Raw genomic sequence first — 13,287 nt, 5'->3', positions numbered from 1 at the left:
AAGATATTAGACGCAGATTGAGTATTTCGTGTTAAGTCTAGGATCTAGTAACAGCTAGCGAGCCAATTTAACTTCCGATTAGCAAAATAAAATTTCTATTCGCCCTAATAAGATTGCTCAATGATTTAATGCTCCCAAAGTTCTCTTCTGTATAGTATTGTTCCAAAGCACTGAGAAAGCACCACCGGTGCTTCTCGTTTCTAATCTTATTATTCGCGCAAAGTTGGGCGATATCATTATGTGTTAATTATTGGAGTTGCTCGCCTAAGCTATTTCAAGATTCGCATACTGTGATTTGCGTAATTTCCCGACGCAAGAATATAACTTATCGTTAAATAACAAAAAAGTATCAAGTTGAAAGTTAGGACTTCTAAATTTAATAAAATCGGATTCTTATCGAACTAAAAAAAGCTTTCTTCGCGTTTTATCGACTGTGACGCAAGAGCAAAATAAAAGAGGAAATAAACCACTGGCACATGATGCGCCACGCCAAGGGCTGACGAAAAAAAGTAGTAACTGCGTTTTTTTTCGGAGATTCCCAATTCTATTGCCGCGCGATCGATAGACGAAGATTATAATCTCGAATGTTTGGGGCGGATTCGACTTCGCTGTATTTTTTTATAAAATCCGAAAAAATCGCGCAAAAAAAATCCTTTTAATCGGGGCAAGAGATTTGCCCCGGATTGGATTAGTCGCCGAAAAAAGATTGCAATATTCATCGTTTATCTTTCTTTTTTTCTTTTTTTTAATGTGGAAAACCACGTAAACAATGAAACATATGGTGCAGGGGATGTGAGCCGTTTTTCAAGAAATGTATTTCTGCCAAAATTTTTTGCAATAAATCGATACGCACACATACACATCTTTAGATAAATCATTAATATTTTTTTTGGATAGTAGAAAAACTTCGCAACAAGTAGAGAGGTATAAAAATGTTGAGGGAAAAAATCTTGCTTCTCTCTCTCTCTCTTTCGCAACAAGATTTATTAATGACATAACTTTCGTAGAGGGAAAAAAGAACATAGTCCTCACACTCTAACATCGTTTCATTATTTTCTTTCCAGACACGTCAGGTGTTTTTGGGTCTCTGCCTACCGGGTACGTGTGATCGCGCATCTCTGACCTCGATGCTAAGGGCCAGCGCTGATAGGGTCGAACGCGAGGGCAATTCGACCTATCGATCGAGCGGCCCGAAGATTCACGTTGTTGCGGTAAAGCCCGTGCCATCAAGCAATTACTGTGCCTGGCGGGATCCCAAATTTTACGTGCTCTCGTGAGTAATCTTAAAAATTCTCTTACGGCCTGAACGCGCCACTAATAAATTGTTTATAGCCGGATGGGATTTACTGGTCTGGCGTTTTCGGGCAATAGATTTTACGATGACTTCTCTCACAAGTGCGCAATTCAATATCGCTATAAATGCATCAATTCAGCTGAAAGGGTTTACAACAACACACCACAATGATATTGTTGTTGTTTAACTCGATTTCGTAAATATTGATCTGAGTGCATATAATATCGCTACCTGTTTATGCTGCTTAAAATTGTGTTTAATATACATTTACATATATGCATACGCACACATGCACACGTGTATATAGGATGCCATGCAGTTTCTGATAACATTTTAAATGACCCAGAAAAATTTTGTTCATGCATACATATATAATTTAAAGAGTGAAACACTTGAGCTATCTAATGACACAACTTGGAAAATTTCATTCCGGGACACGATGCTTCGACAGAACTTATGAAACTAGCTTTCCGTACTTTCTGCAGAAACGCGAAGATATCTCTCCTCCTTTTATATACGCGAATACCTGAATACTTAAGTTAAGTCTTTTGCGATATTGAAGAATCGAAATCTCCAGCAACATTTGTTTTCTGTCGATCAAAAATATATTCATTTTCAATTTGGATATAATTTTATCAAATTGCTTTTTTATGTGTATATTCAAATAATAATGACTTAATGAAAGAATTGTTGAACTATATAGTCTAGATGCATGCTTAAAAAAAATATTATAATAAAAATTACATATAATCACGATATTTTTATTCAATAATATTATATATACATGTGATACTTTCAAAAGAGTATTATTCAGATATTTTAAATGCACAAATTCATACTTGTTGACAAACAAGTATAATTTACAATTTTTATGGTAATAAATATTCTAATATCGTTATATTTCCTTTACGAGTGTTGTAAAAAAATAACATTATTTTTTTACGTAATTTCTACTGTAAAATTTCTTTTATGTGCACACAATAGTTTTGAATTAAAATATCAATGATTTTTTTATAGTGAAGAGCAATCAATTTCTTTCCAACGAAAATAAAACAAGCAATATCGCCAAAGTCCGAAACATTTACATCAATATTCAACATCAGAGTGTATTCTAAAAGCTTTATTTACTTCGATGCATGCAATGCACCGTTATGCAGTTTCCGCTTTATTGATTTTTTACAAAGTATGCACCGCGTGACGAAATTGATGAACGATAGAAACATGTGGAAAATTCCGAGTCCATCTATCGATATTACTCGATGTTGATTTACAATATCCGAGCGAAATTGTGTGAGATATATGTATATATATGCTTATACATTCGCTTCCAAACAAACACGGAACGATTCGTATTTGCGAAAGGCATAATTGCACGTTTCCGTAATATAGTTATAGCAATTGATGCAGAAGTTTTGCAATCGCATATTATATCGCGATCCGATTGGATGGAAAATTTTATTTTGTCAAATAATTCTCACTCCGATGTCTATAAAATCAAATCTGTTTAAATTAATATATGACGTGATACGATAAAAAAGATACGTCGTAATTAAACACTCACCAGCATGTGGCAAGTTTTAACACAGTAATTAATTACACAACCTCTTATAGCCTCTTATAGCCTCTCGCGGAAAATAAAATCCGTTCATACAGCGACGATAATCCTTAAAAATGTCCCTAGTAAATCCTAGAACGTTATATAGAATTTTTTGTTCTCAGAAACTTTATTCTTTTGAAGAAATTTACGATTTCTAGTAACATACTACAAATATAAAAGAGCTTTCTCCTGAATTTTTATGTCTGTACACTGAAAAAATTATTAAATTAATAAATATTTCAATAATGCCTAATAAATTATTTATTCGAAACAAAACATTTATCTGTTTTGAAAAGATTTTTTTCATATCAAATAAATATTTTTTACATGAAATCAATATCATTAGTTTCAAATAAATGATTTATTAGCAGTATATTGAAATAAATATTCATTTGAATTCAATAAAATTTTTTTCGGTACAGGAAACTAATATCTTGGTAACAATAATGTATTCTATAGCGATGCAAATGTTAATGGAAATTCTCTCGATTCGAATAGATGTTGCATAAACAGATTAAAAGTGAATTGTAATATATATACAAACAAATTATACCTCTAAATCTCGACGACTGAGAAACCTAGTTTAAGTTCTCGCTGTATAGGTATATAACTGATGCAAACTGTATTGAACTGAAAGAGACTACCGCGAGGAATATATATATATATATATATATATTACTAATCGCGTATATTGCAGTTACGACTTTCGAAAAGTTCGATCAACGACAGAAGTTATATGTCTATTACATGCAAGAGAGAGAGAGAGTAGGAGCTCAGGCTAATTCTAGATTACATGGAGTATAGCCCAAAGTTCGGGTTTCATATTAATGGGGCTTCGCGTATGGAAAGGCACGTATACCCGGCCTTTTGAGAAACTCGCGGACTGTTTTTTTCTCTCGCGCGCACGATCGAAAGTTGCACTTTGGCCGAACGCGACCAGTGTCTCCTTTTTAATCGGTATGAGACAGGTAACGGGGATATCTCGCCGTCGCGCCGACACGCTCGATTATTTATATTACGCGGTCGAGAAACGCGCATCACGTATTACATAAGCGGTGCACCCGCGGAGAGAAAGAAAGTGCCGGAAAGTGTGTTGCACGTGAACGTTGCACCTGACGGTTAGACGTCAGTGAAGTGACATCGCGCGTGTAGCCACAGCATTGGTGCATTAACACCATGGCAATGAATTAATATTGTGAGATTTGTCGCCGTTGCGCAATCGTCAGGCGATATACAGGGTGTCCGGTAACTAACGGACCAATGATTAAAGGCGGATTCTCTGGCCAATTTGGAGACGATTTTTCCTTAGCAAAAATGTTGAGAAGTCAATAATTTTCGAGTTATAAGCGATTGAAAGAAATGGGTTTTTTGAAAACTAAACGTTTTGGAGTTAAAAGTCTAACATAATTACATTCTTCGGTTAATTTCAGGTAGAGTTTACTATAATAAAATTTTAATTTGAGGCTTAGTTATAAAGATACATAATGACAAATATTGGAAAGTTATAAAAAATGATGACCTTTTTCGACATTTTCGCTGAGGAAAAATCGTTCCCAAATTGATCAAAGAATCCATTTGTAATCGTTGGTCCGTTAGTTACCGGACACCTTGTATACGCATATGTAGCAAAGTGTATTTAGTTGTCACTCGCGATCGGATAAATGAAGATGTCATTTCCCGCGAGAAGAGAGAGAGAGAGAGAGAGAGAGTTCAATATGTATAAGTTTACGCACGCGTGTTTCGAAATTGAAAACATAATCGAACAAGACAATCTAGCTCGCAAACTTAATCGAGAAGTCTAGCGAACGCTTATGAACGCTTTCAATTTAACTTTAAGCATATGAAGTTAACAACTTCGACCTTAACTCGCACGGTCTTTAGTGTTCCTCAATTTGAAAGAGGAGCCCCTTCGCGGCGGGAAAGCGAAGTTTACACGTATAAATATAAGTTATGTACCGCACGAAACGCGAACCGAAAGCACGCGGAACAAGTCCGAGGGAAGAGCGGACTACCTTCTTCCTCTTTCACGCCAAGTTTTCTAATTTGCGCCCGCCGGGGAAGAAAAAATTGGCGACCGGCTGTTTGGAGTTAGCGCCAAAGAGCGCCTATACAGACACTTAGCATACTTTCGCGGTTGCGTTTCACTCGTCTATCGAGAGGAAAGAGAGAAAAGAGAATTGCGATACCGCGTCGATCTTGCATTATTGCATAATAACGCTCGCGCGATCTGACGTTTGCAAACAAGGTGAGCACAAATAGCGAACCGGACGCGACGTATCATATAGATGTCAAATTGAGCACGTGTCATTGCGCGACGCCAACTGCCTCTCAATCTTTTTTCTAAGGTGACAAGAGAGTTGCCGCGATATGCGCACCGACCCTATTGTACAAAAATTGCGTAATTCTTCGGTTGAAAATTAACTTTGCGTCTAAATGAGAACAAGATGCTTTGCGGTTATTGCAATCTATATACATATATATATAGATATATATAATATATGTACATATATACAAATTTATTGAATAAAAAATTTTTGAGAATGCGTGCAATTTATTACACACATTATATGTATATGCATTATATAGCACATTTTATATATGTATGTATTTTCAAATTTATTGAATTTTTTATAATATAAAAAATTTTTTATTCGATAAATTTGTATATATGTACATATATTATATATATTATATATATATATATATATATATGTACATATATACAAATTTATTGAATAAAAAATTTTTTATAAATATTATAAAAAATTCAATAAATTTGAAAATACATACATATATAAAATGTACTATATAATGCATATACATATGTGTGTAATAAATTGCACGCATTCTCAGACATATGATCCCACGCTTCGTAATTTCACGTTGAATGCGTCACGAAGAAATGCATATTTTTGCATCAATTATCTCAATCGTTTCCTTTTCATATTACGTATATAAAAAAGATGTTGCCAGTCATAACGATCATGTCATTCATGTATAATATACTCTATTACATGTTCATTCATACGTATCTATTTTTATCCTACCTTTTGGAAAGATACTGTATAATAAGACTCTTGCCTTTAATTAAAAGTTTGTCATATAATTTACGTTACTAACTTTTAATTAGCCGTAAAAAAATAATAACAATCTTAATAGTAATACAATAGAATGATCGAAAATTAGATTAAAAATTAACATTGTGAAAAAAATGTCATCGATACACTGAAAAAAAAATTATTGAATTCTAATAAACATTTATTTCAATACTGACTAATAATATTGATTTGATTATGAAAAATATTTATTTGATATAAGAAAATCCTTTTCAAAACAAACAAATATTTACTTGTTTCAAATAAATGATTTATTAAACAGTATTGAAATAAATATTTAATTTAATAATTTTTTTCAATATATAACGATGAGTTATTTGACAAGCGTCCCATGTGTTACGTCGTTAAAAGACGGATATTTACTGGTGCAATATTACTGCGATATTATTACATAGCATTGGTTGTTGCGTAAAGGCAACGTGACACTATTTATATAGGTTTGGTAATTGCAAGTTTCTTGCATTAAGTATAAAAAACGGAAAAGTAGCTTTCTTTTTCTTCTCGTCGGCCTAGAACGTTAATCATCTCCCTATATGCCGGCAGAGACGTATGTTACGTAATTCGTAAATGCAGTTACAAAGCATCCGTCGAACGGCCGGACACGTTTATATGTCGTCGAGGAAATAAAAAAGATAATAAAAAAATGACCCGCGGACAGACAATTTTCTACATCTATACTTTTGTACTAAATCGATCTATGTGGTAATATACTTTTTACCCAGATACGCATGTAATAATTTCGAGAAAATTGATAAATCATGTAAAACAGAATTCAAATGCAGATCATTTATGAGACTTTTGCAACTCACAATCAGTTGCGCAAAACCCACGTATCTTCGCAAAGCGAATTTTAAATTAAAATTGAACGGCAGAACGGATTACCCAATAGACATGTGTTGCTTAATTTATATGCATGCAATCATACAATTTTTAAAGGATTTTTCATATTTGATTGTTGGTGCATACGCAGTGCCGAGAATAGTCGCTTTCTGGCTAAAAAAGAGTGCACTGATATCGATTACTGCCGCGATTGAAAGCCATGGCATGTATAGTTGGGACAGAGTCCTTTAAATCTAACGGCGCTTCGAAACGTCCCAGTTGCAACTATAATACTGTACATACTATTGCGGATGCTAACGCGATGCGTCCTTGCGGTAATGCATAACAATGATGAAATAACGAGAACGACGCGGGATTGTCCAACGCGTTGTCGGGAAATTGCACAGTTCAACTTCCAAGGAGACTTACAATCTAATGGCCCGATTTCACGGCTCATGCCTGCTTCCAAAAGTCATTTCGTGTCGATATAGAAAAAGAGAGAGAGAGAGAGAGAGACAGAAAAGAGAGAGATCAATTCGTGCAAATTTAATGGCGAAAAATTTCACAGCTTTCAGATACGCGTCGTTTTCCGATTTTCTTTTCCTATATGCCTCGAAATGATTTTCAAATGAATGAAATGAAAAATCGTATTCATATGAGAATAAAAATAAAAATCTCTCTAATCTCTCTTCCAATGCAAATACAATTTGTTCTGCGAATAAATCCAATTACGTTCTTACAAGGATAATAATAGCGTCATCGTTTTAGACAAGAACGATGGCAGTTCGCAATTTATTATTGAGTCGTGAAATATCTCCGAGTCATTTCACTGCAGATAGTAAGGGGAAAAAAAAGAAAAAAATTCTACATCCTCGTATAACTCTCCTAAACGCGGCCTAAGACAACGCGGATAAATCAAATGACATAAATAAGGCTGCCCCAGGCAGTGACGAGCAGGTTAAGTTATTACGGTCTTAAATTACTATGCTGAAATCGATTGCTTTATCTTGACATATGACCTTCTTCTAATCTAATATGTAATGTATGATCAGTAAAATTGCGTTAAATAATGACATCGTTAATGCACACATAACGCAATTTTTTATTAATATCCTATATAAGATATAATAAAATACATTATTTGAGCTGTGAATTATTTATTTATATTACGCGAGTCGTGCTAAATAAATGATGGCAATTTTCCAATCGAGAAATATGATGAGAGTTTAATGTAAAAATTCGAAAAATAAATTAAATATAATATTAAAATATTTAACAAAGCTTTATGGATATTTTGCATTGTCGCGGTATTACTATATTCGAAACGGAATACAAATAATACATTGGATTAAACAGTGAATCAAGTTTCCGATAAATACAACGGCGAAGAATAATCAATTGCGACCTAAATCTCGAGATATACGTGTGTACAACTCAGTTCACCAAGTTACTTGGAATGAGAGCAAAATGGTTTTAGTCGTAAATAATCCTTGCGCGTGCAAAATATGTCACACGACACGTTATCCTTCAAAAATCGTTATGGATAACCATACATCGCGGCTACGTCCACTACGAAATCACGTGACAGATGGTTGCACGTGCTTTAAATTTTGACACAGGCGTTTTTCCGAGTATCTCCCTTAAACGCGGAAAACGATATTCCTCCCGTTGTATACAGATCCAAGATAATATTTGTGCGAGGCAAAGTTCGCGCTTGGCAAACAAGACGTCGCATTAGTTTATTTTTCAACGCTGTCAGAAGTTTTAGCACCGATCAACGGTTTAACAAAAATTTTAAATATTCGCGTAAAATCATGAAGAAAAGAGATTTATTGACTTTCAAATTTATTATTACTCTGCTCCGGTGTGGATTAATATTAAACACATTATACGTTATTACAAACAAAAATAAAATGCGCAAGTTTTCTTACGGAAGGAAGTTGTGCTAATCGTATACTCAGTTAAAAGATTGACCCTCAAGAGAGCAATGCTGAGATGTTCGGAGTGCAATTATGCACCGGCCGACCGTGCATCGCGCGCATGCACTTGCACGCATGTGCATATGTATGTTGCAGGCCTATTACGTAAGATTATAGAAAGCCACCGGTGCAGCGTGAAAGTGTTCGCACTGTCGTCTGCATTCCGAGGGAATGTGGGCCTCGCCACGGATGCAAATCGTGTTTCGAGTACGTTCGGGTCCAATCCATTAAATTGTTTACGGAAATGGAAACCGTCAGATGTGCAGCTATATTACCATACGTGGTGTCTCGCTTATCCCTCGCGTACGATTTCAATAAAGCAATCTCAATTGCATACACAATACACATACACAAATCAACACAAGCATTCACACACACATATTGTATGTGTATTTGGTTTCTGTATAAAAATATTTATATATGCGATATATATATATATATATATATATATTGCATATATAAATATTTTTATACAAAAACCAAAAACACTAACAGACATGCCACTTTATTTTCGCGCTCTAGCATTTAGTTCCGAATAAAAATCAAATTTAAAATAAAAATTTATACCGAAATATAGACCAGAATCGAATTAAGTTCACATAGAGCATATCATATTTTAATAAAATACAGCTCAGAATTAAGACTATATATGAATTTAAGAAACCTATTTAGTTCCAGTATTTTTTCTCTACATAGTACATATTTAATGTGGGAAAAAATTATAAATTATATTTTAATCCTAAAAGTCTTAATATATGTATATGCAAACATTTGGATATATCTAACAATAAGTAGTATAGCTTTGCAATAGATATGTCATAAGATTACAATGTGAAAAACCTTTTAACACGTTGTCAAGATGTTACATTAAGCGCGACGCTGATAAATGTTTTCCCATCGCCAGAGGTGATAAATGAGGATATCAGAAATGTAGAAACGAGATTAAATCGAATAAACATTAAGACTTTAAACGTTAAGACTGCTGAGAAATAGGCACCTTGTAAGAAGTCAAATGCACTGAACTGACTTATCTAATCAATCGACAGCGCTCATTAATCAAGAAAAAAAACCTAAAAAAAAAAGTAATTGCAAACTAATTAAACTTATAAATTAATGTAATTTAAAAAAGAAAGTTGCTCTTATTCAGATTTAGACCAGTTTCCAACGATTTCGTGTTTGCGATTTATTCCTGCAGCAAAGTGAGAAATGAGCTCGAAAAAGTGAGGAAAAAAGCTTTCTTAGCCGATGAAAGTTTGTGTGCTGCAAGGATAGTCAAAGGATTAAATCAGGACAGCGACAATACAGGGTGGTAAGAAAGACGAAGAAAAAAAAGTCGCGACGAAAACTTTCTTTGTGAAACTTTTGTTTCGGACCGCTTCAGATTGCTTTTGCTTTTCTTTCTCCCTCTCTTCATCGAGATTTGCAGGTAGTAGCGCGTTAAAATGGGTCAAATGTGAAGAAAAAGAAAAAAGTTCGTGTTGCCACACTATTTTGCGCAGAGAGAGAGAGAGCGGTGTTTAAGCCACAACAGAATGTGCCGTGGGGAGATAAAGAAATCCACAAAAGTCTTTTCCCCCTGTCTGATTCCAACGAAAATAATAATTTAAAGCTGACAAGGAGATATAAGGCGGAAGTCTGTACGATGAAAATAATGTGCGGCCTGAGAAAATTCACTGTCCGAATTCCCATCATCTATTTTCGTCCGGTTTTTCTGGTAGCCGGTGATGCGGAAATACGCTAATAAGACACGCTCTATAAAGTAACTCTCGATATTTCAATCGAATATAATAAAAAACAGATATAATAGATCGTAGAAATTTAACGTGAAATTTTGAAAGTAATGTATATATAATGGGCATATGAGAATCCCAGTTTTCACATTTCATATTTCAACATTTTCAAAGAACATTCGTAACAGCTGTATTTGCAAATAATATATTGAAACTCTTCAAAAAACAATAGCATTTTCATGATAATGAACGTCGATCAATTCGAGTGAAAATTAATTTATAAATACAAAATACGGAGATGTTATTAAATTCTCGTCAAATTATTTTGCAACACGTCGATTAATTACAAATCCCAATCATGCGTTAATCTTTAATTTTGATATCACGATCGATAGTTTCGTAAATGAAGCACGGAGATGTCAATTTTTCATCGCAAACCTGTCAGTAGATTCCACGTCCATCATGATTAATCGCATCACAATTTGGAATTGAATTGCGAATCACAATTCGCGAGCGGTATTTTAATACCGATAAAATCCTTACACCGATTAAAATCCCCAATTTAAAGCAGATAATTATGCATCCCGTCTAAAATCGTTCGTCTATTAAATTCCACAATACATACGTGCTAACAGAAATGCCTACAGTAAAGTCTCGTGTAACGCGATATTTTATGTAGGAAAAAATTGCAATAGCAGCCTTATATATACTTGCGCCAAATCATATAACATAGTAAATAAATTTCGAATTGTAAAATATTTTATATTCTTTTTATAATGGCAATGTTATTTTCCCTCAAATTTATTATACAACTCATAAATATGATATAACGTGAAATCGTATAATACAAAGTATATCTTCCGCGTTATATAAAATTCGACGATATATGAAATGTGTGTATGCGTATATGTTTAATATTATTACAAAAAAGTTCAAAGAAAAAATCAAGATCAGAGAGATACATTTGCTAAAGAATCTTTTTATAGCATTCGGTATAAAAAAATGGAACACACATTGGACACATTTAATAATGAATGCAGGAAGAACATGTGCGTATTTGTTATCGAAATGAATACATGTAGTTAAAACATTAATTTCTGCGAGAGATTAAATTGGAGAATACGACCCCGGAAAATCGCACAGATAGTTTCCCCGAGTTTTATCTCCCGGAACATAAAGCTCTTTCGCGAATCCGATGACCGTATAGCCGATACATTGTTCAACCGGAAATTGAAAAAGTTAGCACGCTACATTTCGGTAATATTTCGTTATTAAATTGGCGCGGATTCATAATCGATTTTCTTTAAATTCTCCTCTCGATATCATATCGAATGCGTTTATAAAGCGATTGTATTGTATAAACGCGAAATGACTTGCGAAATTTCCGGCTGCGTATGTGTATCATCACAACAATGTATAAACACCATCCATCCCTCTATGATACAATGCATGAACGCTGAATGCAGAAGTTAGTACTTATTGTTCGCGGCGAACAAAAGTGATGCGCGCGTGTGGCTATAGAACTTCCTGCGTTTCCACTTTACGTGGCAAGTGTAAAACCGTGACTAAAAGCGTCCTTAAAGACGGTGCGAGTTCTACCATCGTCATTAGATGATCCGCTTAATCTTTCACTCGCCATGTAGCTCAGCTAAATTAGCGTTAACTTTCCGTGCCCTCGCTTGGTTTTGTGATAACTCTATTACATTACGAGAGTTTCTAAACAATCCTTTATATATTGCAAGGATTTATTTATTCCAATTCACTAAATTCAGTTATATTTATATTTATTTATATATATGTATAAAATATAAATAAACATAAATATAAAAATTGATTATTATTATTTAATTAAACGAGAATTTTATAATTTAACTTGATTCATTATCTAATAATTCTAAAATTTAGAAAAATGCATTAAAATTTAAATATACTAACTCATTCTTATAATTATAACTTCTGATTATGTCCGTATTCTCTCTTGATAAATTATTAAGTTTTTCCATATTTACAGCATTTTAAATAAATCTGTTTTATACTTCAAAAATTCATATATTTAAATATATATATATATGTATTAATATTCAAATATTTATTTGTTAATATATTATATTCACATCATTATACGTTTGTAACATATGTTATAAAATATTCATACATTAATCGTATAAACAATAATTTATCATAAAAAGAGAATAAGAAATTTGATATTTTAAATAAACACCAACATAAGATTGTAAAGAAAAAAACTTTTATACAAATTTGCAATTTTAAATGAATTTCGCAGTATATGAAAATTCCGTGTAAGAAATATATAAAGTCTATATTTTTTATTACATTATTATATGCTCTTAATATATTTTATTTTTTAATTTTAACTTTATTCAATTTCCTTTAGATCTTGTTTCATAATAAATTTATTAAATTATTATTTCAGAGCCATTGGCGGCGCGATATTGATCTTGATGATCTGCGCGACAGTGTATGAATACAGATCGTTTCCCCCAGTCGGGGACATTGAGTCCTCGAGCGTGTCGAATAACAACGACAAGACCAATGATTTTGTGGATAAGAATCTAAATCAAGACCGCAGAATCTCGATGGGACAAGAGAACGGTCAAGAGCTGATCGAAAAGGGGACAAAGAATCCGCAAAAAGAGAACCCTATTCAAGGAAAAAATGACAACGAAGGTCGTTAACATATATATCTCGTCGATACACCTCGAGCCGGATATTTAAAAAATTTTTTTTCTGA

At 33.5% G+C, this 13,287-nt stretch overlaps 2 protein-coding genes across 5 annotated transcripts in view; one reads left to right on the top strand and one right to left on the bottom strand.

The window, feature by feature from the left end:
- The window catches only part of tyn (trynity), a 202,517-nt gene that overhangs the window by 143,502 nt on the left and 45,728 nt on the right, over window positions 1-13,287 (bottom strand). The window lies entirely within an intron of this gene.
- The window catches only part of LOC114938381 (nose resistant to fluoxetine protein 6), a 28,094-nt gene that overhangs the window by 8,622 nt on the left and 6,185 nt on the right, over window positions 1-13,287 (top strand). For both annotated transcript variants that reach the window (XM_085481076.1, XM_085481075.1), the window contains exons 3-4: window positions 1,065-1,273; window positions 12,970-13,223. In XM_085481076.1, the coding sequence (XP_085337202.1) occupies window positions 1,065-1,273; window positions 12,970-13,223 (463 nt within the window). The remainder of the gene's footprint in view (window positions 1-1,064; window positions 1,274-12,969; window positions 13,224-13,287) is intronic.

This window comes from Nylanderia fulva, unplaced genomic scaffold (assembly GCF_048542155.1).
Source record: "Nylanderia fulva isolate GAGA-0341 unplaced genomic scaffold, ASM4854215v1 Scaffold17, whole genome shotgun sequence".
Taxonomy (NCBI): Eukaryota; Metazoa; Arthropoda; class Insecta; order Hymenoptera; family Formicidae; genus Nylanderia; species Nylanderia fulva.
Note: the sequence above shows the minus strand (reverse complement) of the source record. Positions and strands in the feature narration are given on the sequence as shown.